The 26,954-nt window shown below is 43.0% G+C and overlaps 1 protein-coding gene and 1 long non-coding RNA gene across 8 annotated transcripts in view; one reads left to right on the plus strand and one right to left on the minus strand.

Annotated features, from left to right (window-relative positions):
* Nucleotides 1–3,417: 3,417 nt before the first annotated feature.
* Nucleotides 3,418–26,954, minus strand: part of LOC309335598 — a 248,011-nt gene continuing 224,474 nt past the window's right edge. Inside the window, exon 3 of the long non-coding RNA XR_014153594.1 lies at nucleotides 3,418–3,462. This is a non-coding gene — a long non-coding RNA (uncharacterized lncRNA). The remainder of the gene's footprint in view (nucleotides 3,463–26,954) is intronic.
* Nucleotides 5,265–26,954, plus strand: part of AGAP1 (ArfGAP with GTPase domain, ankyrin repeat and PH domain 1) — a 335,918-nt gene continuing 314,228 nt past the window's right edge. For 3 of the 7 annotated variants that reach the window (XM_081863021.1, XM_081863022.1, XM_081863025.1), the window contains exon 1: nucleotides 5,265–5,505. In XM_081863021.1, the coding sequence (XP_081719147.1) occupies nucleotides 5,328–5,505 (178 nt within the window). In that variant the 5' untranslated portion in view covers nucleotides 5,265–5,327. Of the gene's footprint in view, nucleotides 5,506–25,032; nucleotides 26,897–26,954 lie in introns of those variants that run through there. The other 4 variants (XM_081863020.1, XM_081863023.1, XM_081863024.1 and 1 more) reach the window with 2 other exon arrangements.

The following is a 26,954-nucleotide window of genomic DNA, read 5'->3' on the forward strand; positions in this document are numbered from 1 at the left end:
TAACATACTGCACTGTGAACTCTATACCCCTTTTGGTATTTCGCCTTCTGTACTCCCCGTACCAAAAACCTCAGACCCGATGGTTGTGGTGGATATGTGGAGAATGGGCATACAAGAAACTCCCTTCCAAATGGAGTGGGACTTGTTTCTTGGGTTGGGTATTACCACCAATGTGGATTATGCCCACTAGTTCGGCCAGGCGAACACGAAGGAATGCTGATATTTCTCATATAGCAGGAGGAAGTACCCAAAGTTGGAGCGGTACTGATGATTGGCCGCCAGAGCGCATTATAGCCTATTATGATCCTGCCTCCTGGAATCCTGGTGAGCTCATACAAGGGGCACGGGATCCTATTTATAATCTAAACAGAATAATTCGATTGCAAGCAGTAGTGGAACTTGTAACCAATGCAACGGCCCAGAGTTTGAGACTTATTGCACAACAGTTGGATGAAAGTAGAGCCGCCATTTTGCAGCTGAAAATGGGAATGGATTATGTACTTGCCAGGCAGGGAGGCCTATGTGGAGTCTTGAACTTGACAGGGAATGCCTGTTGCTTTAACATTTCTGATAATGGTGAGGCAATCCGTGTGTTGGCCACAAAGATGGAGAATATAGCACATGTCCCAGTACAAACATGGGAAGGATGGGATATGGGATGGCTCACCAATTGGTTACCTAATGTCACAGGACTCAAAGGGATACTATTGTCTTGCTTGTTTTTCTTGACAGTAGTAGTATTGGTTTTATGTATGATGCCATGTATCATTTCATGTTTTAGAAGTACAATTAGCAAGATGGTTTCAAATGAAACTCTACCTCATATCATGGCCCTATACAGAGCTTTACCTCAGGAATGTGATGAAGGTCAAGCTATCAAGGACACTTGGGATGAAGGTCCTTGAGCTTGAAAGGGGGGAATGAGGCATCTAATCATAAGCCTGCATTTTTATCAAAGCTTCTATATGTTTAATCAGGGCTTGCATTTTAAAAATGAGCTTAAAAAAAGGATTTTCAAATGTTTCATGCCAGGCAAAAGACCAGCTGCCTAAAAGAACCTTGGCAAGATGTTTTTCCTCCTAAGACAAGAAGGGCCCCATTGATTTATAGTAGAAAAACAATTCTCAAAGTCATAAAAAAGGGAGAATTACATATGCTGCCCCAAGGCTGAGAAAACACCATTAGGAATGGGGAAAGATAATACTAATGTGCCTCCCAGTAAAATGAGCCAGATCTTCTTTCTAAGGTTGAAAGGCCAGGAGCAAAAGGGAAAAACATTTAGCTGACAGAAAAAGAGAACATTTTTGAAGAGGCTTCTTTTAAAAGCTGTGTTTTATTGAGTTCCTTCCTTTTCACTTTGAGAAGCTTTATTCTTTTAAGAGGCTACCTATGATAAATGTATGAAATATATTAGCTTAAATATATTGGCTTAAATGTAATTATGCAAAGGATTTAAGGAATGCTAGATTCTTATTTCATATGGTTGTAAGAGTTGTATTTATCCTGAAATTAAGTCAGCCACCAGCCCCCCCGCTGCCAGACAGAAGACGCCTCTAAGCAGTCTTGATATATAGTTGTCAGGCATTTTGTTTAGAAACATTAAATGAAGGAAATCTTTCAATGTTGATGTGAAACTCAAGATCCTTGACATCTGTTGAACATAAAATGTAAGATTAAACCATTTGTTTTAAAAGGCAATAGGGCAAGAAGGGCAAGAGGTGAGCTGGTAATTAAGATTCCATGTAAGATATATTATTACTTATTTGTCATTTATATATAGCTCTTTGTCTCCCATATAAGGGCAAGGAAATGGGTGTATCTTTTGTGGGTGTATCTTTTGTGATTGGCTCTACCAAACAGCCAATAGGAATTTCAACCAGGCTGATTGGACAGAGGCAGCCACAGGAGGAGCAAAGGGGGCTGGATTAAGGGAATATAAGTGCTGGCCAGAATGGCAGGAGCCAGGCCAGAGCTTGGTAACCACGTACCACTGAGCCTCTTATTTATTTGTCTGACAAATAAATTACTATTTTAATTTCTCTATTGCTGCGTTGAATATTTCATTCCAGCTAAGCGTTAACCACAAGCAGGGTGCTACAGTGACACAAAAATATATTGGGAGATATAGAAGGGAGAAAGTGCATTTTCCTCTGTTCTGGTACTAGAACTTTAGCTTATCCAATGAAGTTGAATGCTGGAAAATTCAGACAAAAGCAAGTACTCCTTCATACAGTGTGTAGTAAAATGATGGAATCTGCTCACACAAGATGTAGTAATAATAGCCATCACATTGGACAGTGGATTTTAGACTAATTCATGCATGATAAAGCTATCAGCGGACACTAGTCCTGCTAATTGTGTCTTATCTCCAGAATAGGAAAGGTTTTGCCTCTGAATACCAATTACTGAGGAACGTAAGTGGGGAAAATGCTGTAAGGTAGAAGGACCATGCAGCCCTATGGTCATTGGATCAGATTCACTTGCTATTTTTAATCAGGACAGAATCCTTGCTAGTATTGTATCTAGGTTTCTATATATGGAACAATTCCCTTCCCTCATGTTGTGAGCCCATCATCTGCAGACTGAACTGATACAGGCCAGACAGGTTTGCCACTTGAGTGCAAACTATGGCCAAGCATCTCTTTCTCTCACATATCTACAGATTACCTGTGAGCCTTTCCCCCTAAGGAAGCCTGACAAATAAATAGTTTTTGTAGAGGATTCACCAACATATGAGGTAGTAAAAAATAATAATATGATGATGATTTATTTATATGCCGCCCATCTGACTGGGTTGCCCCAGTCACTCTGCATGGTTTCCAAACATTAAAACACAATAAGACATCAAACATTAAAAGGCTTCCCTATACAGGGTTGCCTTCAGATGTCTTCTAAAAGTCAGACAGTTGTTTATCTCCTTGACATCTGATGGCAGGGAGTTCCACAGGGCGGGCGCCACTACCAAGAAGGCCCTCTGCCTGGTTGCCTGTAACCTCACTTCTTGCAGTGAGGGAACTGCCAGAGGGCCCTTGGAGCTGGATCTCTGTGTCTGGCTGAGTGATGGGGGTGGAGACGCTCCTTTAGGTATGCAGGTCCAAATCCATTTAGGGCTTTAAAGATCAACACCAACACTTTGAATTGTGTTTGGAAACATACTGGAAGCCAATGTAGATCCTTTAGGACTGGTGTTATATGGTCCCAGCGGCTGCTCCCAGTCACCCGTCTGGCAGCTGCATTCTGGATTAATTGTAGTTTCCAGGTAACCTTAAAAGATAGCCCCATGTAGAGTACAGTGGTGCCTCGCAAGACGAAAATAATCCCTTCCGCGAGTCTCTTCGTCTAGCGGTTTTTTCGTCTTGCGAAGCAAGCCCATTGATGGCTTAGCGGATTAGCGGCTTTTAGCAGCTTAGCGGATAAGCGGCTTAGAATAAGGGGGGGAAAGGAAAAAAACACCCGCAGGAACTCGCAAGACATTTTCGTCTTGCGAAGCAAGCCCATAGGAAATTCGTTTTGCGAAGCACCTCCAAAATGGAAAACTCTTTCGTCTAGCGAGTTTTCCGTCTTGCGAGGCATTCGTCTTGCGGGGCACCACTGTACATGGCAGTAGTCCAAGCGAGAGATAACCAGAGCATGCACCACTCTGGTGAGACAGTGCGCAGGCAGATAGGGTCTCAGCCAGTGTACCAGACAGAGCTGGTAGACAGCTGCCCTGGACACAGAATTGACCTGCACCTCCATGGACACCTGTGAGTTCAAAATGACTCCAAGGCTGTGCACCTGGTCCTTCAGAGGCACAGTTGCCCCATTCAGGATCAGGGAGTCCCCCCCCCCCAGAAAGCGTACTACAGTACCTCAAGGACCACCTCTCCCCATATGAACTGACCTGGATCCTGAGATCCTCATTGGAGGCCTTTCTTCATGTGCCCCCTCCATGAGAGGGCTGGGGGGGGGGGCAACATGAGAAAGGCCTTTTTTGCAGCGGTTCCCCCCTTGTGGAACGCTGCTCTCTCTCTCCTCAGGCTCACCTGGCGCCTTCACTACATCTCTTAGGCTCCAGGAAAAACATTCCACTTTTGAATAATGAAGCCATCTATGGCCTTTTAAACTGTGGGTTTCGGTGGAGGTAATTGTTTGTGTTTGGTTATTATGGTATGTATTTTTTTGTGTTTTTATATTGTGATGAAGGGTGGTATAGAAATTTAATAAAGGAGCAAACAAATAATAAGGGAAACTTGGGCACAAATATTGCACCTGAAGGCACGGAGGTTTTTAACGTTGGATGTTGTATTGTGTTTTAATTTGTTGGAAGCTGCTGGGGTGACCCTGTCAGATGGGCGGCAGATAAATAAGACAATTATTATGACTTTGAAGACTCCGCCCACAGGCTGCTGGCTATGCAAAGGGTTTAAAGCGCCGCGAAAGCGCCACCAATCGCTCCATTTCCTCGGGTTTCGTTTGTTTCTTCTTGCCAGGGAAAGGGCATCGAGGCCGGGCGGGCACCGCAGGGAAGCGCTCCCTCGCCAACCCCCCGCCACCCGCGACCTGAGGGGAAAGAGCTCTCCTCTCAGGCTTCCGCGGCCGCGGGAGTAGGCGGGGAATGAATGTGCGCGTGGGTATGCGCGTTGCGTGTCGGTGCGGAATACCGCGCCATTTACTCCTCATTATTTGACTGAAGTTCTATATACCGGCGCGATGTCCAAACCGAAAAGAGGAGAGGATTTTCTTTTCCTGGCAGATCCCCTGAAAACTACGCTTCCCAGGAAGCAACGGGCCCTTTCCTGATTCTCCTCTCTCCCTCCCGCCCGCCCCCCCCCCCCGGGACGGGGCTTGGGCCTGGAACTATATGCGGGATCTCTAGATGTGGGGGAGGGTTGACGCGTCTCTGAGGGGAGGAGAGCGACGGTTTGGGAGCGTCGGCGCGGGGGCGGGGCTGGCGCGGACGTTGGCCGGTTCCGCGGCGGTGGGCGGCGCGTTCAGAGCCAGTCCGGCCGTCGGGGTTTGGCGAGCAGCGGTTGCCTGAGGCCCGGCGTCGCCGCCGCCGCCGCCTTTCTTGTGCGCTTCTCTTTCCGGCGTGTGTGTGTGTGTGTGTGAGGCGTTCCTTGTCCCTGCGTGTGTTCCGGGGGCCTCCGCGCCCGGCCCTTTCCTGACAGAACGCGAGCTGACAAGAGCGCGGCTCGGCGACTGAGGGAGGGAGGAGCGGGCGGGCGGGCGGGCGGGCGCCTGCCTGCCTCCCTGCCTCCCCGCCTGCCTGCCTGCCTGCCTGCCCGCCTGCCTTGAGGGTGGTCGCTCTGCGGCGGGGACGCTCCGTGGCCGCTCCGCCCCCCGCCATGAACTACCAGCACCTCCAGCAGCAACAGCAACTGGCCAACTCGGCGGCCATCCGGGCGGAGATCCAGCGCTTCGAGTCGGTGCACCCCAACATCTACTCCATCTACGACCTTCTGGAGCGGGTGGAGGAGCCGGCGCTGCAGGGCCAGCTCCGGGAGCACGTCATCGCCATCGAAGGTGGGTGACGCGGCTGGAGTTGCAGCTGCTGCTGCTGGTGGTGTTTATCTCTCTCTCTCCCCCCCCCGCCTCCTGTCTGCCCTGATTCGGAAGCGAGCCCTTCTGCGCCCACCGGAGTCTTAGCCTCACCCCCCAAAGAAAGATCGCCGCTGTGCCTCTCCCTCCGCCGGTGGCGATTGCAAGCCTGCGCCCCCTGGTAGTTCCTTGCGGAGCAAGCCCCGCTGAGTGTAGCGAAACTTGTTTCTGAGCGATGGGTCGCCAGATGGCCCCCTGGCCTCCCCCTTGCTTTTATGGGAATACAACCAAAATGTATAGCACTCTTAGTGTGTGCAACAGCACTCAAGTCGTCGTGATTCTTGCAATAACTGTGTAAGGTACAGGTGGAACTCGAAAATTAGAATATCGTGGAAAAGTTCATTTATTTCAGTAAGTCAACTTAAAAGGTGAAACTAATATATGAGATATATCTCCCTTTGCATGTCATGAGTCTATGTCAAGTCTTTATTTGTTATAATTGTGATGATTATGGCGTACAGCTGATGAAAACCCCAAATTAACAATCTCAGAAAATTAGAATATTAAATGAAATACAAGGATTGCAAATAGAGGAATATTGGACCTCTGAGAAGTAGAAGCATGCATATGTACTCAGTACTTGGTTTGGGCCCCTTTTGCATCAATTACTGCCTCAGTGTGGCCTGGCATGGATGCTATCAGCCTGTGGCACTGCTGAGGTGTTATGGAAGACCAGGATGCTTCAATAGCAGCCCTCAGCTCTTCTGCATTGCTCGGTCTCATGTCTCTCATCTTTCTCTTGGCAGTGCCCTATAGAATCTCTATGGGGTTCAGGTCAGGCGAGTTTGCTGGCCAGTCAAGCACTGTAATCCCATGGGCGTTGAACCAGGTTTTGGTACTTTTGGCAGTATGGACAGGTGCCAAGTCCTGCTGGAAAATGAAGTCAGCATCCCCATAAAGCTCGTCTGTGGAAGGAAGCATGAAGTGCTCCAAAATCTCCCGGTAGAAGGCTGCATTGACCCTGGACTTAATGAAGCACAGTGGACCAACACCAGCTGATGACATGGCTCCCCAAATCAACACAGACTGTGGAAACTTCACACTGGACTTCAGGCATCTGGCATTGTGTGCCTCCCCATTCTTCCTTCAGACTCTGGGTCCTTGGTTTCCAAATGAGATGCAATGGTTGCTCTCATCAGAAAAGAGGACTTGGGACCACTGAGCAACAGACCAGTTCTTTTTTTCTTTAGCCCAGGTAAGACGCTTCTGACGTCGTTTCTTGTTCAGGAGTGGCTTGACAAGAGAAGACAACATTTGAAGCCCATCTCCAGGATCCGTCTCTGTGTGGTGGCTCCAGCTTCATTCCGCGCCTTGTGAAAGTCCCCAGCACGTTTGAATGGTCTTTTCCTGACAATCCTCTCTAGGCTGCAGTCAACCCTGCTGCTTGTGCACCTTTTTCTTCCACACTTTCCCCTTCCGCATAACTTTCCATTAATGTGCTTCGGTACAGCACTTTGGGAACATCCAACTACTTCTGCAATTACCTTTTGAGGTTTTCCCTCCTTATGGAGGGTCTCAGTGATGGCTTTCTGCACAACTGTCAGGTCAGCAGCCTTCCGCATGATTGTGCTTTATACTGAACCAGACTGAAAGACCATTTAAAGGCTCAGGAATCCATTGCAGGTGTTATGGATTGAATAGCTACAGCACCTTTTCATAATATTCTAATTTTCTGAGATTGTTAATTTGGGGGTTTCATCAGCTGTATGCCATAATCATCACAATTATAACAAATAAAGGCTTGGCATATCTCCCTTTGCATGTCATGAGTCTATCTCATATATTAGTTTCACCTTTTAAGTTGAATTACTGAAATAAATGAACTTTTCCACAATATTCTAATTTTTTCCAGTTTCACCTGTATGTCGTTGCCGTCACCGTACTGAGACAGATAGGGGTTGGCCCTAAGGTGAAGAAAGATTAGAGGCTCCAGGGCTTCCTTATTTCAGTTCTCAGTTCTCAGGCACTGAACTGCAGTGAGACTGGAAAAGCTCTTTTATTTGCTGTGAGTTCCCCCTACCTTTTTAATAGAATGCCATGGAGTGTCTTGCTGTGTGGTCTGCATAATGCTGATCTGATAAGCTAGACTGATTTCCTAACTCTTCTATCACATTTGTTTGACGGACCTGTAAAATATTGCGAAGAAATACTTAACAGAACATTTTTTAAAAAAAGTTTTCAGGGGAGGGTCTTAAGGAAGGAGCACCTTGGAAATAAATAAATAGTGCTGCTTTAGAAATGCAGCTGCTTCTTGGAAGTGCAAAGTACACATGTGGTGTTTTGATGTTGCATATCAGACATGAGCCTGCACACTACAGCCTCTTGAGGCAGGCTGTTGCTTGCCTGTCTTACTGTGCAGCCTAGTTAGCAAGTCCCTAGAGAATTAGTATTGCTCTGCAAAGCCTGTAGGATGTCTTTGGTCCTGGTCAGGTTGCAAAAAGACCAGCTGGAAAGGAGTTATTGGACTATATAAAGGAGCCTTATAGTTTGATGAGTATTGGAAAGTGTGGCTGTTCCAGTGCCTTTTTTGGTTGTTTGGATTTCTAGTATATCATTTTAGCATATAAGCATAATATAAATAAATAATATTTAGTTGTTGCTTTTTAAATGAGCAGGAATGCAAGATACCTCTAACATTAACATATTTTTTGTTGCTCTCTCCTATTATAAAGGAGAAGCGGGCAGAGGCTTCGAAGAGTTACTTGCATAGCCATATTGCAGAAGCTTAATCTAATCCTCCGGCCTTTAGACTGAGCAGGTGATATCTACTTGCTGTCTCATGAGCAAGTAGTTCAATTAAACCAAATATTCTTAGAATCATTAAGCTTCCTCTTGTTGGCTATGTCAGTGCATTATTGTTAAGGAGTGGTTTATATTCTGTATGGTATTTGTCCTGATTTGTATGGTATGTGGGTTGGATTGAAATATTCTTGTTGTAAATTTTAATGCATTTTAGTTAATCTAAACTAATTTCCTCTTTACTACTCCCCCCCCCCGTCCCGTCACATGATCTCTTGCTTTTATATGACCATTTCCTCTCTTGAGAGTTATCGGATAAAGTTTATTTGCATAAACTGTCTCACTGTTCAGGTATAACAGAAAACACCTCGAAAGTTCAACTAGTGTGTATTATTACTTATATTTAGAAGTTGGTAAGTTTAGTGCTTGCTGACTGTAATGTTCCACCTGTTCCTTTGGATCAGGATTCCTTCTCACATCTGTGCTTAGCTGCATATGTTTTTGTGTTGTAGTATATGATTTTCATGCATCAGTTTGGAATGCTGCAGTACAACCACTTCACCATCTTTCTATCACAGTGCCTAGTTACAAACACAAATATGTACAACTTTGAGCTTTCACATTCTTAAGTCTGCCTTTTTTACATTTGCTACATGTGATATAAGAATATATGGTAGGTTGTAATCTTTCTGATGTGAAAAATGTAGCACTTCAACTTTTTACTTTGCTTAGTGTTTCAAACCGGTGTTCCTGAATTTGCAAGAAAGAATATGGTTGTTTTTTGTTTCTTTGGGGAGAAATATGTGGTAATTATATGGAGGCATGTTATAGTGATTGCTGTTGAACTGAAGGGAGCTGTAGGGGCCAGGGTGTTTATCCATTTGTAAATTAAGGAAATAACATTTACGTTACACTGATATTGGATAGCGGTAATATGCCATAGTATTTTGTGTCTGGAAATGCTTTGAAATTTATCTGTTGAAAGTGTTTTAATATTAGGTACTGTATTGGCAGTTATCAGTGTAGTTTAGCTCACTATACAGTGGTACCTTGGGATAAGAACTTAATTCGTTCTGGAGGTCCGTTTTTAACCTGAAACTGTTCTTAACCTGAAGCACCACTTTAGCTAATGGGGCCTCCTGCTGCCGCCTTGCTGCCAGAGCACGATTTCTGTTCTCATCCTGAAGCAAAGTTCTTAACCTGAGGTTATTTCTGGGTTAGCGGAGTCTGTAACCTGAAGTGTATGTAAGTGTATGTAACCTGAGGTACCATTGTACTGTTCATTGGTGGCTAGCTTCAGACTCTTCAGGAAGTTAACAGTAGAGAATAAAGGCTAGCTATCTTGTCCTGTAAATTACTGGCTGGTGACAATTTAAACTACCTGAATATAGCAGGTATCTGACTTAAACATTTCAACATCACAATATCTTCAAAAGCAAGTATAGAATTGCAGTCTGCTTTCCAGTGTCTCAAACTATTATGTTCCTGGTAACTTTAAAAAAACGTTATCTACTTTTATTAGGCAGTTTTGGGAAAAGGCATTTTTGTAGATTATCTTGGGGTAAATGATGCCACAGTTAAGGGGGCCTGCCCTTTGCTTTGGATTGATGGCATCTTTGATCTTTTATCAAATACTGTAGTTCTCCATCCTTGAACTAGTGAGCTGGTTTTCGAAAGTGGAAGCTCATCCTGAAGATAAAGCAGAAATATCCTTCTGAGTGAGGAAAGGTTTTTCTGCATTAAATGGAATGCCTTTTTGTGTGTGTAATTCACACTGTGAACTCCAGAATCACATGGATATTGTTATAGCACAAATTGCAAAGGCTGTCCTGTGATAGCCCACACTTTGGAAAGGGTAAAAGCATTACTTCTGAAGATAAATGATGCCAAGTGCCAGCTTCTCTGTAGGTAAGTATTATTTTCAAACTTCTCCCTAATTTGATTACATTATTTTGGTGTACAAGATGCAAAGTGTGAAAAAGTAGAGAAACAATCTTATTTTAAATTCACTAACATTTCCCACTTTTTTCCTTAACTGAAGAGCTTGATAATAATGATAGGTTGAGAAGTCTGTACATAAATATTCTATGTGGAGTAAACATGATGTGTGAATGGAAAAACGCAAAAGGCATGTGTATATATATATATATATATATATATATATATATGAATTGCTATTTAAAATGTGATATTAAAAATGTGTCACTGATGTAAACTGTGTATTAGTTCATGTGTTTTGAAAATATAAGTAGAAAGTGTCACTGAATTGGGAAAAAAAAGTGACTAGACACTGTTGTGGCACCCATAACGTAGGTTCCAGAAGCCATGTGGCAAACAGCTTTTCAGTCCCAGTTTCTAACACTGCTCTGATGTGATGGAAGAATGGGACAGATTCACCAGGCACTGGGGGCAGCAAAATACAGTCAAAAGCACATGTGGCCCCTGTGCTATAGACCAGACAGAGTTGGAGAGGAGCTGTTTCCATTTTGCTATCCCCGAGATTGCTGTCAGGCATGTAATTTTTGAAAAGTAAAACAAAACCACATTATTAAAAAAGGAATCAACATTGAATAGTTAAAGATGAGCATTTCAGGAAAAGGAAAGCACCATGTGCTTTGAAAATGATTGCAAATTCAGGTACAAAAATAAATAAATAAAGCAACAGCTTTAAAATACACCCAGAATGTATTTATTATTTTTAAACTTTAGGGTTTATGAAATTTCTACATATTATACTGAACTATTCCCGAAGAGAGTTTACTATTTAATATATTGATGCACACAAGTATTAGTATATTAAAGTGCAGCACTGACTGTTAATAGGCCTTGTGACAGAAAACTGCAACAGCTGCTGCAGCAGCTCACTAGTGGCTAAAGCCTTTGAGATTACTCCAGAATAGACAAACAGAACAAATAAATGCAGATTACGTTCATTGTTTAAAATACTCCATATACAGCATGTAAATTAGAGGCATATAAATTATTATTAATAAATTGTTGTTATGTATTAGAGAAATAACCAATCTCAAATTGTTAAAATCCCAATTGTATTAAATATGAAACACAGTTGTTACCATTGTTAACGTTCATGTTGAATGCAAAATAATATTCTCAGCACACCTGAGTGCTAAGTGTAAGAAAATTATTCCAGAGTGTACTGATGTGAGGCAATAGATTAAGATACAAGAAAGACTATTTTTCCTTGGCTGCAAAAAAGAGAGAAAGGCAATCACCATCGCAATACTCTATCCATTACAATAATCAATACTGCAATAATTCCAAAGCAATGTCTAACATACCATGTACACTCACTTGATATTCTAGATGAATGTCTGTCATACATACACCCCCTACCCTGCAACACAAACCACTGTGAAAACCAACATGAGGAGAAGGAGATGTAGCAGCAGCAGCAGAGGAGAGAGCAAGCAATTGCCCCATGACAACTAATTATCCATGGGGCTAAGTATATAGTTTCTCACTTCTTGAATGCTGGAAGTCTAAACTTGTACAAGACACACAAAATATATGAAGCTGAACCATTTGCTTTATTTCTATACATGATTATGTTAAGCTACATAAAGTTTATCATGAAGATTTTCTAAGCCAGGAGGATATCATTGCTGCATGTAGGCAGTAATGCATGTAGGCCAGGAGGAAAACAAACAGCTAGAATTTCTGCAATCATTGTTTCTGAACTCAGCACAGGTGGAGCAAACACTTTTGTCAAGGTCAACCAAGACATAATGCTTACATGCACTTCTAGCCAGGCTTGCTCCCAAGTCAGATTTTTTTTTTTAAGTGTGGGTATTTTTAGATATTACTAGGTGAACTCAAGATTTACTCAATTGACTATTGAAAATGTAGTTTCTACTGAGTAAACTGCAGCCTGGCAGTTAAGATGCCACAAGAATACCGTAGTATTTTTTTGTACTTATTTTGCCATTTAGATAGTGCTAGCATATATTGCGCAAAATTCCTTTCTGATTTTAGTGTGATTACACAAACACCCCCCACCCGTCTACCAATTCTTCTCAGAAATCAATTCTTGCTATCTAACCGAGAAGAAAGTTTTTAAAATAAATTTGTTTTATCTATCAAAGAAAATACTGCCCCTTCCAGTCATTCTGATCCTATATAGAAAGGGCAGCACTTTTAAAAGCCAAGAGAACGTGGAGTAAATGAACAGGAAGGTACTCTGATGCAGGGTTCAAAATTAGCCGCATTTCAGGTGCATTTTGTGGAGATTGGTAGATTGTGAGCATTTCGAAAAGTCTTGGTGCCTCCCCACCCAGCACGCAAGTGAGATTGCTGGCAGTTCCCTTCCCTTTACTGCTTTGCGTCCCGCCCCCCCGCCCTGTGAGATCGCTGAATGCAGCCTTCCATGTGCTGCTTTGCCTCCTCCCGCAAACATTTAAGTTCAAATTCTAGCACCATATTTTACTCACACATACACACATATGCCCATATTTGTAAATATTAATTATTCAAATGACTATTTTGGCCACTACTGTGGGGGCTGACCCCATTTATGTTTGTGGTGTCGAAACAAGAAACATCTGGCAACCTTGGCAACAGATGACAACCTTGAGCTAGGTTAAGAACTATGAGAACTGAAAGAAGAAAAGTAAACTTTATCCCGGGAAAGTCTACATATATATTGGCCTATTCTTATCTTTTTTTCTTAATGGTGACACGGACCATTCATAGCGTAAGAATCTTCTTCACAACTGTGAGCAGGGCAGTGCGGGCGGGGGAGGGGGGGAGTGAACACAAGCGACAACAATTAACTATAGCAGTGTTCACTGCTCCTGCTCAGGCTGCACAGTAAAACCATTTTGGTTCCTGAAATTCATTCTGATTGTGTAGATGAAATATAACTGATAGAATTCTACGGAATCTACTTCCAGGAAGTTGGTGGAAAGAATGTTTCCCATCCCTTCTTCCTGCCCACTGCAGTAATCTGTGCCTTTTGAGAGTTGGGAGGTCCTCCTGACAAAGTGGGTTGGTTTGCAGGGGCTACTGTGGGAGGGAGAAATCACCCCCAAACTCTGTGTGATTTTGTGCAATTCCCATTCCCTTTTGCCCCACCACACATTGTTCAGGAAGGGCCCCCTTATACTCTGGAAAGGCTTTTCAGGCATAAATGTGGCTGAAGCATGTGGGGAGGGACAGGAAACTTCTTCCATGCACATTAAGACCCTCTCCCAAAGCCTCTTGAAGTTTTCCCATTCTTCCATCACATCAGAGTACCTCCCTGTTCCTTGCATTGCTGTACAGTGGTGCCTCGCAAGACGAAAAGAATCCGTTCCGTGAGGCTCTTCGTATAGCGGTTTTTTCGTCTTGCGAAGCAAGCCCATTGACAGCTTAGCGGATTAGCGCTATTAGCGGTTTAGCTGCTTTTAGCGGATCAGCTGATAAGCGGCTTATCAGCGGATCAGCTGATAAGCGGCTTAGGGCTTAGGAAAAGGGGGGGAAAGGGGAAAAAACCCCGCAGGAACTCGCAAGACATTTTCGTCTTGCGAAGCAAGCCCATAGGGAAATTCGTTTTGCGAAGCGCCTCCAAAACGGAAAACCCTTTCATCTAGCGGGTTTTCCATCTTGCGGGGCACCACTGTACACACATCACACACTCTTGGCTTGTGTTTCTTTGGTTGCTGTGAAGTGAGATATTGATGAATAATATGGTTAGATTTGTTTCAGTTATGCCTTTTTTTAAAAAATGTGAAGGGTTTGGCTACTAGTTCTTTGACCTTGAGGTAAAAGGTGCATTTTTAACAGTGTATCTGCTATACTACTAGATGACAGAAGTGTTGTGCATTTGTCCAAGCATTGTAATAATCTGGCGAAAAATAGGAGAAATACATATCTGAAGCCATGATTTTAACTCTAGATAACCAATTGTACTCTGCTACAACTTCAAATAGATTTTTATTCACTGATGCTACTGTGACATAATACCAAGTTCTTTATTACTGACACACAGATAACAAATAAGGTTGTGCTAAATTTAAAAATACTGTAGCTCCATTAGTCAAAACAAAATTAAAAAAAAAACCTTCCAGTAGCACCATAGAGACCAACTAAGTATGTTATTGGTATGAGCTTTTGTGTGCATGCACAGTTCTTCAGATACCATGTAGCTCCATTAGTTGCATTCAGGTTGAGACCGTGAAACACTTTCTTTACACTTGAAAAAGGCCAACTGCTTAAATTTAAAGAATCACTTTTATCTAAGTTTTGCACTTTAAAGTGTACTTTAAATAAGTTTTGCACTTGTATAGATGAGTTTGTTTACCGTACTTTTCCATGTATAAGACAATATTTCCCCCCAAATTTTTAAAGATTAAAATTGGGGGTTGTCTTATACACTGAATGTTGTAATTAAATATATAAATAAATACTGTACATGCCACCATCCATGTTCTTTTCCCCCAGCCTCCCTTCACTATTGGCCTCATGACAAACCCTGGTCTGGTACTCCCCCCCCAGCAGCCCCCGCTCCGGACATTGTCCCTTCCACCCAGTTCCCTCAGCCGCCCCCTGGCTACCCAGACCCCCCATTCCTCAAGCGCAATCACTCAGGCAGCTCTGGCAGTCATAGCTCCTTGCAGCGGCGGAGGAATCCGCTCCGGCGCTTGGGGCGGAGTGAGCCGCTCATAGGGATGGGGCGCACTGCAGGGCCTCTGGAGTCTGCCTGCCTCCTCCCACTCAGCTGCCCTACAGCTGGGGGGAAGGCAGTAGGCAGACCATTTGGGCCCAAGGGGCAGAGTGCAGTTCGCTCCCCTAGATGTTTGAAAGTGGAGCAGAAAAAGGCAGTTTGACTTCTGCAGCATACAAATTCCCTCTTAAAGGGTTCTTTAGCTATGATTCTTGCAAGTGATACAACTAGTTAATTAGTACTGAATACATGCTGGATTGATAGCATGAATCAGATGTTTAATGACACTCAATATAACGTTCTACAGAAGAATAGTAGCCTGGGCATGTTACGAGAAAAGTACATGAAAATAAACATAATGAGTGATACTATAGGGATGTAAATATGTCATTAGGGTGGGATCCAGAGGATTTCTGCTTGTAGAAGTCTGCCTGGTCTTAAAGTGACTTGGGAAGAACCTTCTGATACATCTATCTTTAGCAGAGTCAGCGGTCAGCGGAGTTGCAACCCCCCAAATTGCCTTCTCAGTGAAGGCACCCTGGCTTTGAAACAGCCTCTCCGCCAAAGTTAGGTTGGAGCTGACTCTCTCCATCTTTTGTTACCAGCTGAAGACTTTCCTCTTCTTCCAGGCATTTGAAGTAAGGGCTTTTCAGTGGCAGATGTGAGAGAGATTAGCAGTTGTATCTTCTAATTATGTGTTTCTCGTCATAATGCATTTTACTATTGCTGTCCACTCTGATGAAATTTATGATTAAGGTACAGAGGGATTAAAAAATAAATTAATTAACAATGCTACAATGGCATCTGATGGAAAGGAAGGATACAGTTATTTGTTATTTCTTCATGGCTTTTTTCTCTAAAGGTATTGATTAAGGTTGCAAGTAAAGTATGATGATGTTGCTATGAACGGACCCTATGCTTATTTTGCATATATTTAAGGTTAACTGAATTGTTGTTGTTACAGACTTTACCTTTTGCATTTCATTGCCATTTAATCCTGATGTTTACACATTTTTCTCTACACCATCCTGTGTGTGTATGCATATGTAAACATAATTGCAAACCTACCAACTGAGGTTAACAGTTCATATAGCTGATGAAGTAGCAGACTAGCCCAAGGGAGCTTGTGGCATAATAAATTGGTTAGTCTTTAAGGTGCCACAAGACAAACAATTGTTTGTTAACATGATATATTATTATTATTATTAATAATAATAATAATAATAATAATAATAGAGATTTTTAAAAATCACTTGCATCAGTTAAGAGCTGCAATAAATCCTTCATAAATCGTGTGTGTGCGCGCAAACAGGGGGTATCCAAATCTAACTGGTGCAAAGGCATGGAAATTTTACATGTTCATTTGGGTGCTGGGGGAGCATTTAGAGTACCAGTTAGCTTGTGTCTCTGGTGTTACACATTGCTTGTTCCATTTCACTTATTTTCAGTAGTTTGATTTCCATGTGGATTTTAAAGTGGGGCACAGATGCACGTTTTTGTGTTTAATGCATGTGCATAATTATAAGTGTAAGATCACAGTAAATAATTCATGTCAGTTGGGGTCTTGCTGCTTATAATGAGTTCTCATGGGCAAACCTGGATTGCTTAGCTTCTTTCAGATACATGTAATACTTTGTGCTTTCTAGTGGGTAAAACTGACACAATCTCATTAGCTGTTAAGAATGAAATGGGAGAGTCCATAGAATTTCTAAATTTTCAACTCTCATGAAAGAAGAAGAAACGTTTGGACATGATATCCCACCTTTCACTCCCCTTAAGGAGTCTCAAAGTGGCTCCTAATCTCCTTTCCCTTCCTTCCACACAACAAACACTCTGGGAGGCGAGTGAGGTTGAGAGACTTCAGAGAAGTGTGACTAGCCCAAGGTCACCCAATACCTGCATGTGGAGGAGCGGGGAAGCGAACCCGATTCACCAGATTATGAGTCCACCGCTCTTAACCACTACACCACAATGGGTCAGGTAACAAACACCAAACATATCAACCTGTTGGTTTCCAACACAGCTAGTAAGCTGATTAGAATCGTAGAGTTGGAAGGGACCCCCAAAAGTAATCTGTTCCAACGTCCTGCAATGCAGGAGTCTTTTGCGCAAACCAATAACCCTGAGATAAAGAGTCTCATGCTCTACTGACTGAGCTGCCTCAGCTGTCAGTATATGTTGGGCTCTCTTGTGATTCTCTAGTCTGTGTACAAACATAGAATTCCAGAGAAGTAGCCCTGTTTTTGCTTCTGTGAACTAGTTGTGTTTTTAAAAGTTAATTGTGCAGTGGTTAAGAGCGGTGGACTCGTAATCTGGTGAACTGGGTTCGCATCTCCGCTCCTCCACATGCAGCTGCTGGGTGACCTTGGGCCGGTCACACTTCTCTGAAGTCTCTCAGCCCCACTCACCTCACAGAGTGTTTGTTGTGGGGGAGGAAGGGAAAGGAGAATGTGAGCCGCTTTGAGACTCCTTCGGGTAGTGATAAAGCGGGATATCAAATCCAAACTCTTCTTCTTATTGTCACACAAATCTTATGGGCAAAATTCAGAGGATTGGATAAATGGAGACAGGATTTAAATGGTTGAATATGTGTTCAGGATCAACTGACAGAAGACTATTTTGTTATGTGCTGGTTTTAATGAACCAGTATGTTTAACACATTGGTTTTCGGGTTGGGAACCTCCAGCCACTGGGCCAAATTAGGCCTAATTTGATTCACAAGACTATTTCCTCAACCATGCCCATTTGTGACGTTGGGGACAGGGCAGGTGAATGAAGACATGATTGTAAACACCAAACTGGAGCATTAACACCTACTCTCCATTGTTCATTGACAAGCTATTTGGAAATTCTGTTGTGCAGCTCATCCCTCTCCAAAATGGGGATTGCTGTATGTGCTGAAATTGAATTTTTGTCAGGACAAAGTCTATTAAATGTTGGTACAGTTCCAGTTGTAGATACCTTGTGTTCAAATGGATGTTACTTCCAATTGTTTGGCTGAGACTTCCAAGTTTTATGCAGAAAAAAATATTTTTGTCTAATTGTGCAAATATTCTGCTGCCAACAATGTTTGAGTCCTGAAAATACCTCAGTTAAGTGTAAATAACATATGTTGTAGCTCTGTTATCTCTGAGGTATATCTTGGCCATCTGCTGTATCTGGAATTGGACTTGTGTTCTACATGCTGCAGAAATCTGTTCTCCCTAAATAACTTTAAGGAGTTGATAGCTAATAAGGTGGCCTAATTCAGAGTTTATCAGATGTATTACTGTAGATTAGCTATATCATTGCAATATAAAACAACTTGCATATAAGCAATTTTAGATCCAGGTATAAAATAATCTAGCCAAGCACAATACAGTACTGTTCATGATCAAGGACCAAATGTTCCTCTCCTTAGACACTTTATTTTAGGGATTTTTATAATTATTTGTTTTACATGAGCACTTAATACTGATTTTGGGATACATGAATAGCTAGGTTTTCCTGACACATGGACATGAAGCAAGGGATATTCATTCCATGATGTATAGAAAATAGTATATGTGTTCTTCTCAGTCATTCTGAATATTATGCCCAGGAGTTAACCGAGTGTTAACTTAAAGTGTGTACACACATCCCTTCTTCAACCTTACATTGCTACAGCACAACACTTTGTTTAGCCTGTTTCCCCCACCTTTTATGAAATTGGAATGTCTGCATTACAATCTCTAAAAATTTCAGTCTCTATCTCTCTCACATACTAGTTTTATTTGGATGTCACAATAAACCATTGCTTATTGTGCTGTTCAGTGAAGGATGAGATATAAATAAAATAAAACAATTACCTTGGTGAATGGTTTTGACAGTCTGAATCTTGATGTATATCTAATCAGTATTTGATGTTTTCCCTTGTATTTTTACATGCTAAAATTTTGAATGAGTGTGTTTAAGGCTACAACTCACTTATCTGGGATTAAATGCTGATAGCTTGATTCTGGGTAAAAAAATATGTTTATGGAAAGGGGAAAGACTGATTGCACAAGTAACCTTTCACTCATGCAATCATATGCCATGTGTGTATCTATAAAATGAGGGTTGTAAACATGTTGTGGTTGTTACACTGGTAGCTAGTTACAGAGATTACATAGTTTAGGCATAAAATGAAAGCCAGATGCAAGATCCAATTGTTTCAGTTGAGTAAATGGTGCATGGTTTCAAGAACTAGAAACGTATGAGCCTGAAGATAAAGAGAAGCCAAGTCTAAGAATAATGCATATACATACAAGTCTGCGTGCACACACACAAACAGCACATTCCTTTCAGACTTCAAGAAGTGACCTACATTTGGCTTGCTTCTGGCTATCTTGAACACCATCTGATTCTATCAGTGTGTTTTCTTTAAATGGAAAATATCTAGAGAATCTTATCATCCTTTCAACTGAATCAGCCAGAATACCTGAATTACACTGCGTATTGAGCACGTTTGTGTACAGAATAGAATTTATTTGTTATATAGATAAATGGTGTTGCAGTTTTTCTTTTGTTCATTTTTTTGCTGTGATTGGTAGGCATCTGGCTAATTTAATTTACAATCTTGTAAATTAATAGAGTGGCGACCTCTAAAACAGCCTTTTAAACAAGCCCACAAATGTTACTAACCTACACAGAAGAAATTTCATGCGAGCAAACAAATTCCTTCTAACCTACAGATGCTAGGCTTGTGCTTCCATGCAAAGTTGCCCTGAATGATTTCTCCTCTCTTAATTTCATGTGCTATTCTCTTTCTCATGGACTCTTGACTCCAGTTAAGGGGAAGTAATAGTACGGCTCTATTCTTCCTTGATCAGACCACACCTGGAGTGCTGTGTCCACTTCTGGGCACCACAATTTAAGAAAGATATTGACAAGCTGGAAGGTGTGCAGGAGGTCAACCAAGATGATCAAGGGTCTGGAAACTAAGCTTTATGAAGAATGGTTGAGGGAGTTTTGTATGTTTAGCTTGGAGAAGAGGAGACTGTTGTAGAGTTGGAAAGGCTCTTGAGGATCATCTAGTCCAACCCTCTGCAATGCAAGTCTCTCCACTAAAGCATCCATGGCAGATGGCCATTCAACCTCTGCTTGAAAACCTCCAATGAAGGAGAGTCCACAACCTTCTGAGGGAGTTTGTTCCAATGTCAAACTGCTCTTACTGTCAAAATGTTCTTCCTGATATCTAGTGGAAATTTCCTTTTTTGTAATTTGAATCCACTGGTCTGGGTCCCAACCTCTGGAGCAGGAGAAAAGAAGCTTGTTCTCTCTTCCATGTGGCAGTCCTTAAGATATTTGTAAACGGCTATCATATCTCCCCTCAGTCTCCTCTTTTCCAGGCTAAGCATACCCAGCTCCTTCAAATGCTCCTTGTAAGGCTTGGTTTTCAGACCATTTATCACCTTGGTTGCACATGTTCCAGCTTGTCAATATCCTTGGAGGATGGAGCAAGCTTGTTTTCTCCTGCTCTGGAGGGTAGGACCTGCACCAATGGCTTCAAGTTACAAGAAGGGAGAATCTGACTAAATATCAGGAATAACTTTCTGACAGTAAGGGCTGTTCCTGCATTGCAGGACTTGAACTAGATGGCCTTCAGGGTCGCTTCCGACTCTACAGCTTTATGATTCTTGAAGGTAAACAAGGATCCAGGTCAAACTGTCTGGCAAATACAGTTCTAGACACCTTCCTAGATTTCATTTGGAGTCTACTCTTCAAGTTCTTATGAAGCCCACTTAAAGGTTGGGAAGTTTCTTCTGGTAGGTTGAAGGGTAGGTGGGAACTGTTACTTCTTTAACGTTTTGCAGCTTACAGTACTCTCACCATGACTACGCTGAATTGATGACGAGATGGATTCTGGATGGAAGTTGGTGTCAGTCTCCTTAGCAAATGTACACAGTCTCTTCTATCTTTTCCATATGCTGAAGATGCACTTCTTTACTTTGGCCTTTGACACTTAAGATTTACATTTTCAGGACCTGTTCTAGTTGTGATTCTAATTTGTTTGAAATGGTTCTTAATGTTGTATTTTACATTGACGTAATCCTCAATGGGCAGGGCTTTTTCTCATCAGGCTCCATTTCTTTGCATCTTCAAGTGGCTGGGGAAACCCAACCAGATGGGCCGGATATTATTATTATTATTATTAGTAGTAGTAGTAGTAGTAGTAGTAGTAACAACTGGCTTTTAATCTATGATTTGTTACTTTCTTCTATGTTATTTCTGTCATTTTCTGCTATATATTTGTTATATATTTAATTTATCTGTTTAAAATTATTTATTTTACTGTTGTATACCACATCAATCACTAGAAGAATGTATTAGGAAAGTGAGCATTTATTACTTACAATTTTTGTGAACAGCAGGGGCAAATTTTGCCCCAGTTGTTTTGTTGCTGCATATCTACATTGTTGATATTGCTTTTTAAAATTTAAACCTTGATCCACGTTTTTGACTCTTAAGAGGTACAGTGGTACCTTGGGGTACAGACGCTTCAGGTTACAGACTCCACTAACCCAGAAATAGTACCTTGGGTTAAGAATTTTGCTTCAGGATGAGAACAGAAATTGCACTAAAGTGGTACCTCAGGTTAAGAACAGTTTCAGGTTAAGAACGGACCTCCAGAACGAATTAAGTTCTTAACCCGAGGTACCACTGTATACTAATATGTTCAGATAGTTGTTTTAAATTCTGTCTAAAACAATTGCATTATTAGTCTTTGGAAATGTTTTAAGAGCACAGTTAATATATGGTTTATTTCTTTATTCAAATCCTGAGATCCATAAGCTGGAGTTAGATGCAAAATAATGGCTAGAATTAGCAGAACATAAGAAACAAATGTTAGACAATATTTTTTGATTAATTAATGTGTTAAGAATGGAGCCTTACCAGAAGATGTTCACTTTTACAGGCATCACTTAAAAGCCAATAAATATTGCCAGATTTAATAGATCACTTTCCCAAGTAAAAAAAATATTAGGTTGTGTATTCATTATTGCCCGTGTATCAAGTGTGAATGCTTGTATTATTAAGTATTCTTGCAGATACTGTATATCAATGGAAAGATAATGAGGAATGTAATGCAACAAGGTTTGTTCAATTATCTGTATTCTATCAAAAGTTATAGGCAAATAACCAGAAAAAGGAGTGTTGAGAGCCAGTCAGGTGTCATCTTGTTTCGAGAATACACCTCATAACACCACTTTTTTTGAGTAATACTACAAAATTATATATCAATGGAAATATAATTTAGTGAAGAATGTAATGCAATAATTTTTATGAAAGATTATTTATTACAGCATAAATAAGGAGGCCATTTGTCAGTGTGTTATATGATTGCTATCAAGTTGGTTGGGGTTTTTTGTTCTTTCATTTAGCGAGCTTGTAAAACGTAAGAAAATTAAAGAAATGGTGCAAAGAGTTGGCTGGTCACCCAGAAAGTGATGTAAAATAGTAATATTAAGTGAACAAGGCTATAGTTATGAAGAAATTAGAAGAAAAATCAGTGGAAACTTAACCAAAGGTGGTGTTTCTAAATTTTTGAAGAGGTATAAGGAGACTCAGTCACTACAAAATCAGACTGGTAAAGGCAGGAAAGGTGCACAGCAGCAAGTGACGATAGAGGAATTGAGAAACTGTGCCTACGTGACAGAAGAAAATCATCTCGATGTATACAAGATGACATGGCACAATGTAATGTGAACTTGAGTGCAAGGACTGTTCGGCTCAGACTGCAGGAATATGGTCTGAATGCTAAAATTCCAAGGAAAAAGCCATTGTTATCTTTCAAACAAAGGTTGAAAAGATTAAACTGGGCTAAAACCCACGTTAACTGGACAGTGGAACAATGGGACAGTGTTATTTGGAGTGATGAGACCCAAATCTCCTTGCTTGGTAGTGATGACATGTAATACATGAGGGGGAGTATCAGAGAAGATTTACATTCTACTTGCCTTGCACCTACCATGAAACACCCAGTTAGTGTTATGATCTGGAGTTGTATGACAACAAAAGGTGTGGGCAGAATTTGTGTCATTAATGGGAAAATAAATGCCCCCAAATGCATAGCCCAGACCTTAACCCAGTCGAAATGGAGCCGACTAAAGAAGCTTGTTAGTCAGAAGCAACCTAGCAATAAAATCCAATTAATAGAGGCAATAATTCAATCTTAGTTTCACATTATTACAGCTGCAGAACTAAAAAACTTGGTTCACTAATGGGAAGGCTAAAGGTTACCCAACTAAGTATTAACTGACATGGTGAGAATTTTTGTATATCTCATTTTTTCTTTGTGTTCCATGAATGCTGTTGTAATAAAAAATCCTTCATAAAAGTTATTGCATTACATTCTTTATTAAAATTATCTTTCCAATAATTTTATGGTATTACTCCAAAAAAGGTGGGCTTATGAGCCATCATTGCCAAAACCAGATGATACCTGATTGGCTCTCTAAACACTAGTGTATGTAACTCTTGAAAGGGGTGTGTGCATATAGAGAAAGAGAATCATATCTCTGAAGAGACTGAAATCATTGAACACTGCATTTTGTTGGGTCCAAAGACAAAAAACCAAAACTTGTATTACTTCCAGTACTAGGGACCATATTACTAGTTGCTGAGGAACAGGAGTGGAAGAGGATCATGTCCTGATTTGGTAATAAAATGCTGGAGCAGATAAATAGGCATTTATATTTAAATAGGCAAGTGTATGGCTCAAATTAGTCAAGTAATGTTAATAACACCTGAAAAGGGCAGGTGTGCACAAAATCAAGTTTCTTGAGGACCCCCCAATATATATCTATCTATTACTGTGTGTGTATATATACCTATACCTATACCTATACCTATACCTATACCTATACCTATACCTATACCTATACCTATACCTATATATATTTCCAGTGGCACCTTAGAGACCAACTAATGGTTGGCTGATGTTTGAGATACTCTGTGAAAACACTGAATGTGGCTTTTAAAAAAAGCATAAAGTGGTTAATTAAAATTGACATCCTCCTAAAGTTTCTCGTGGATACAGTGGTACCTCGGGTTAAGAACTTAATTCGTTCTGGAGGTCTGTTCTTAACCTGAAACTGTTCTTAACCTTAAGTACCACTTTCACTAATGGGGGCTCCCCCTGCTGCCGCGCTGCCAAAGCACGTTTCTGTTCTCATCCTGAAGCAAAGTTCTTAACCCAGTTCTTAGAGCCAGTGTGGTGTAGTGGTTAAGAGCGGTAGTCTCGTAATCTGGGGAACCGGGTTCGCGTCTCCACTCCTCCACATGCAGCTGCTGGGTGACCTTGGGCCAGTCACACTTCTCTGAAGTCTCTCAGCCCCACTCACCTCACAGAGTGTTTGTTGTGGGGAAGGAAGGGAAAGGAGAATATTAGCCGCTTTGAGACTCCTTAAAGGGAGTGAAAGGCGGGATATCAAATCCAAACTCTTCTTCTTCTTAACCCGAGGGACTATTTTTGGGTCAGCAGAGTCTGTAAGCTGAAGCGTATGTAACCCGAGGTACCACTGTATTTCTATTAATACTCTCTTTAAAACAGAAAAACTATCTTTCTTTGTGACTTTTAACACAATATTTCAGATGAACAAGATAGAACAAACAGTGCAATCTGTGTACTGAGTTGGGACTGTAAATTATCAGGGTAATGGGCGTAGCCAGGGTTTTTGTTGGGGGAAGGCCTGGGGGGGGCAGAACCTCAGTTTGCTATGTATTTTTATTTATTTTCATTGATGGGGGGAGCTGCCTCTCCATGCTCCCCCTTGGCTATGCCTATGATCAGGGCCATCCAAAAACTGGTACCCCTTTCCTGCAAGACTGTTAGTAAAGGATCTAGTTACAGGTAGGTACCTGTGTTAGTCTGCTGTAGTCGAAACAAAATTAGGGTGCTACTGGAAGGATTTTTTTTATTTTGTTAGTAAAGGAGTATCATTCAGCAGCAATCAAAGGCTTCAGACCTGAGCACACTTAACTAGGGAATAAGTACTACTAAATTCAGAATTTGTGAGTAAATATATTTAGGATTGTTTTATGTAACACTTTTATTTAAGCTAGTTTCAGACTTAACATTCTGAAGAAATTGGAGTTTTATTTGCTGTGGTAGTTCAGTAGCTTTATTATTAAGATTAAAAGCAGATTGCTAGCTTTTTGGTTTCACAAAACCTGGTTTTGTTTGACTGGTATGGAACTGACAAAACAAACCCTGCCCTTACAAAATAATTTAAAAAATAAAGTCTAGTAGCACCTTAGAGACCAGCTACGTTTGTTCTAGGTATGAGCTTTGTAATTCCTGCCTTTACAGTAAGTAATTCCTGCCCTCAGTCTCTTGGGCTACTTTATGTTCCGGTATTTGCAAGCTAACTCATTCCGCAGAGAAGCTGCGTTCCACTCCGGAATTTGCCTTTTCTCCCCGTTTCTTGAGACCAAGCTCTTTAGGGTATCTGCTGCTTTCTGATACTGGGAGACTGTCGTACAGTATGCTGATTGCAGCCGAGGAACATGTTTGTCTAGGAGTCGGATTACGCTGAGGCATCCAGCGATTGGTGGCAACGGGGAATTATTATTATTTCCAGCATCGTTCTTCCTTTTGGGCGACAGTAGATTGCAAGGATGATACAGGGCCGGCGCTTCATTTAGTATATTAAGCGGACGAGATATAATCGGATTTGCTCTGCAAAAAGGGCACAATATGCGAACGGGCCATCTTCTGTAAACAATAAAACCGAGGAGGAGGGCGGCTGCTGCTCCTCCCCTCGCTAATCCTCTCCGGCGCTGCTTCCAGAGATCTGCGGGAGGAAAGCTCGCTCCGCTCCCTCCCGGCTTGGATTTGGGGTGGTGATGGTGGGCGCGCGTGGCCGGGAGGCAGGAGAGAAAGGGAGGCTCCGTGGGGCGGCTGTTTCCTAGGCAGGCGCTGTCGACATGGAGCGATGCCGTTACCTCCCCAGGCAGCCGAGCCGGAGGAGGGAAGGGCAGCCGGAGCTGCCGTGCCTCCCGAAGTGACCGCAGGCGGAGGAGCTCGCCGCCGGAGGAGAGGCAGGGACAAAGGACCTGGCCTCGGCTAGTCCCCCGCGGCGGGACTGGAGATGTACCTCCTGGACAGCAGCGACCCGACCTCCGCCCCTTCCTCCCCGGGCGCCGCGGAGCGGGGGACCCCCCAGCGGAAAACGGTCTACCGCATCTCGGTGACCCTAGTGAAGAAGGAGCCTCTCGGCTCGGCCGCCGGGCCCCGCGATGGCTTCCTCCAGGAGCCGCAGGAGAGCGCCGGGGGGGCTGCCGCCGCCGCCGGCCACGCTTTCCGCAGCTCGCGGGCCCTCAGCACCGGGCAGCTGGAGCTGGGCCGCCTGAAGGTGACCAGGCGAGCCGGGCTGGGCTTCAGGTGGCCGCCGGCCGAGGCGCGCGGGAAGAAGGACTCGGAGGAGGAGGCCGGCCCCGCGGGGCTCCCGAGACACTCGCCCGCCGAGGAAGCGGCGGCGGCGGCGGCTCCGCTGCGCCGGAGCTGCAGTTTCCGGCACTGGAGCGGCGGGGAGGCGCTGCGGCTGCGCGCCTTGGCGCGGACCAAGCGCCACCGCAGCTCCGGCTGCCTCTCTCTGCCGGCCGGCGGCGCGGGAAGGTCGCTGAGCGCCGGCCGGCGCCCCCCGCGGGCGGGGCCCGAGGCGGGCGGGGCCCCGAAGAGCCCGGCCGGCGAGCTGCAGATGCTTTCGGAGCGGCTGGGGGCCTGGGAGAGTTCGGCCTCTTCGCCCGAGCGCCGCCTGCTGCGCTTCTTCAGCGGGGTCTTTTCGCCCTTCGGGAGCCCCCTGGGCAGGGCTCCTCGGGCCCGGGCGGGGAGCAGCAGCAGCAGCCTCCAGAGAAGCGCCGGCGCCCGCGCGCAGTCCAGCACCGAGAGCCTCGCGGAGCCCCAGAGCAGAGGTGCCTCCCTCCTGGGTTGGGCGGGGACGGGGGCTGGGCGAAGGGGGCGCCTTGGGTT

This window comes from Podarcis erhardii (genome assembly GCF_964252035.2).
Source record: "Podarcis erhardii genome assembly, chromosome: 1".
Lineage (NCBI taxonomy): Eukaryota > Metazoa > Chordata > Lepidosauria > Squamata > Lacertidae > Podarcis > Podarcis erhardii.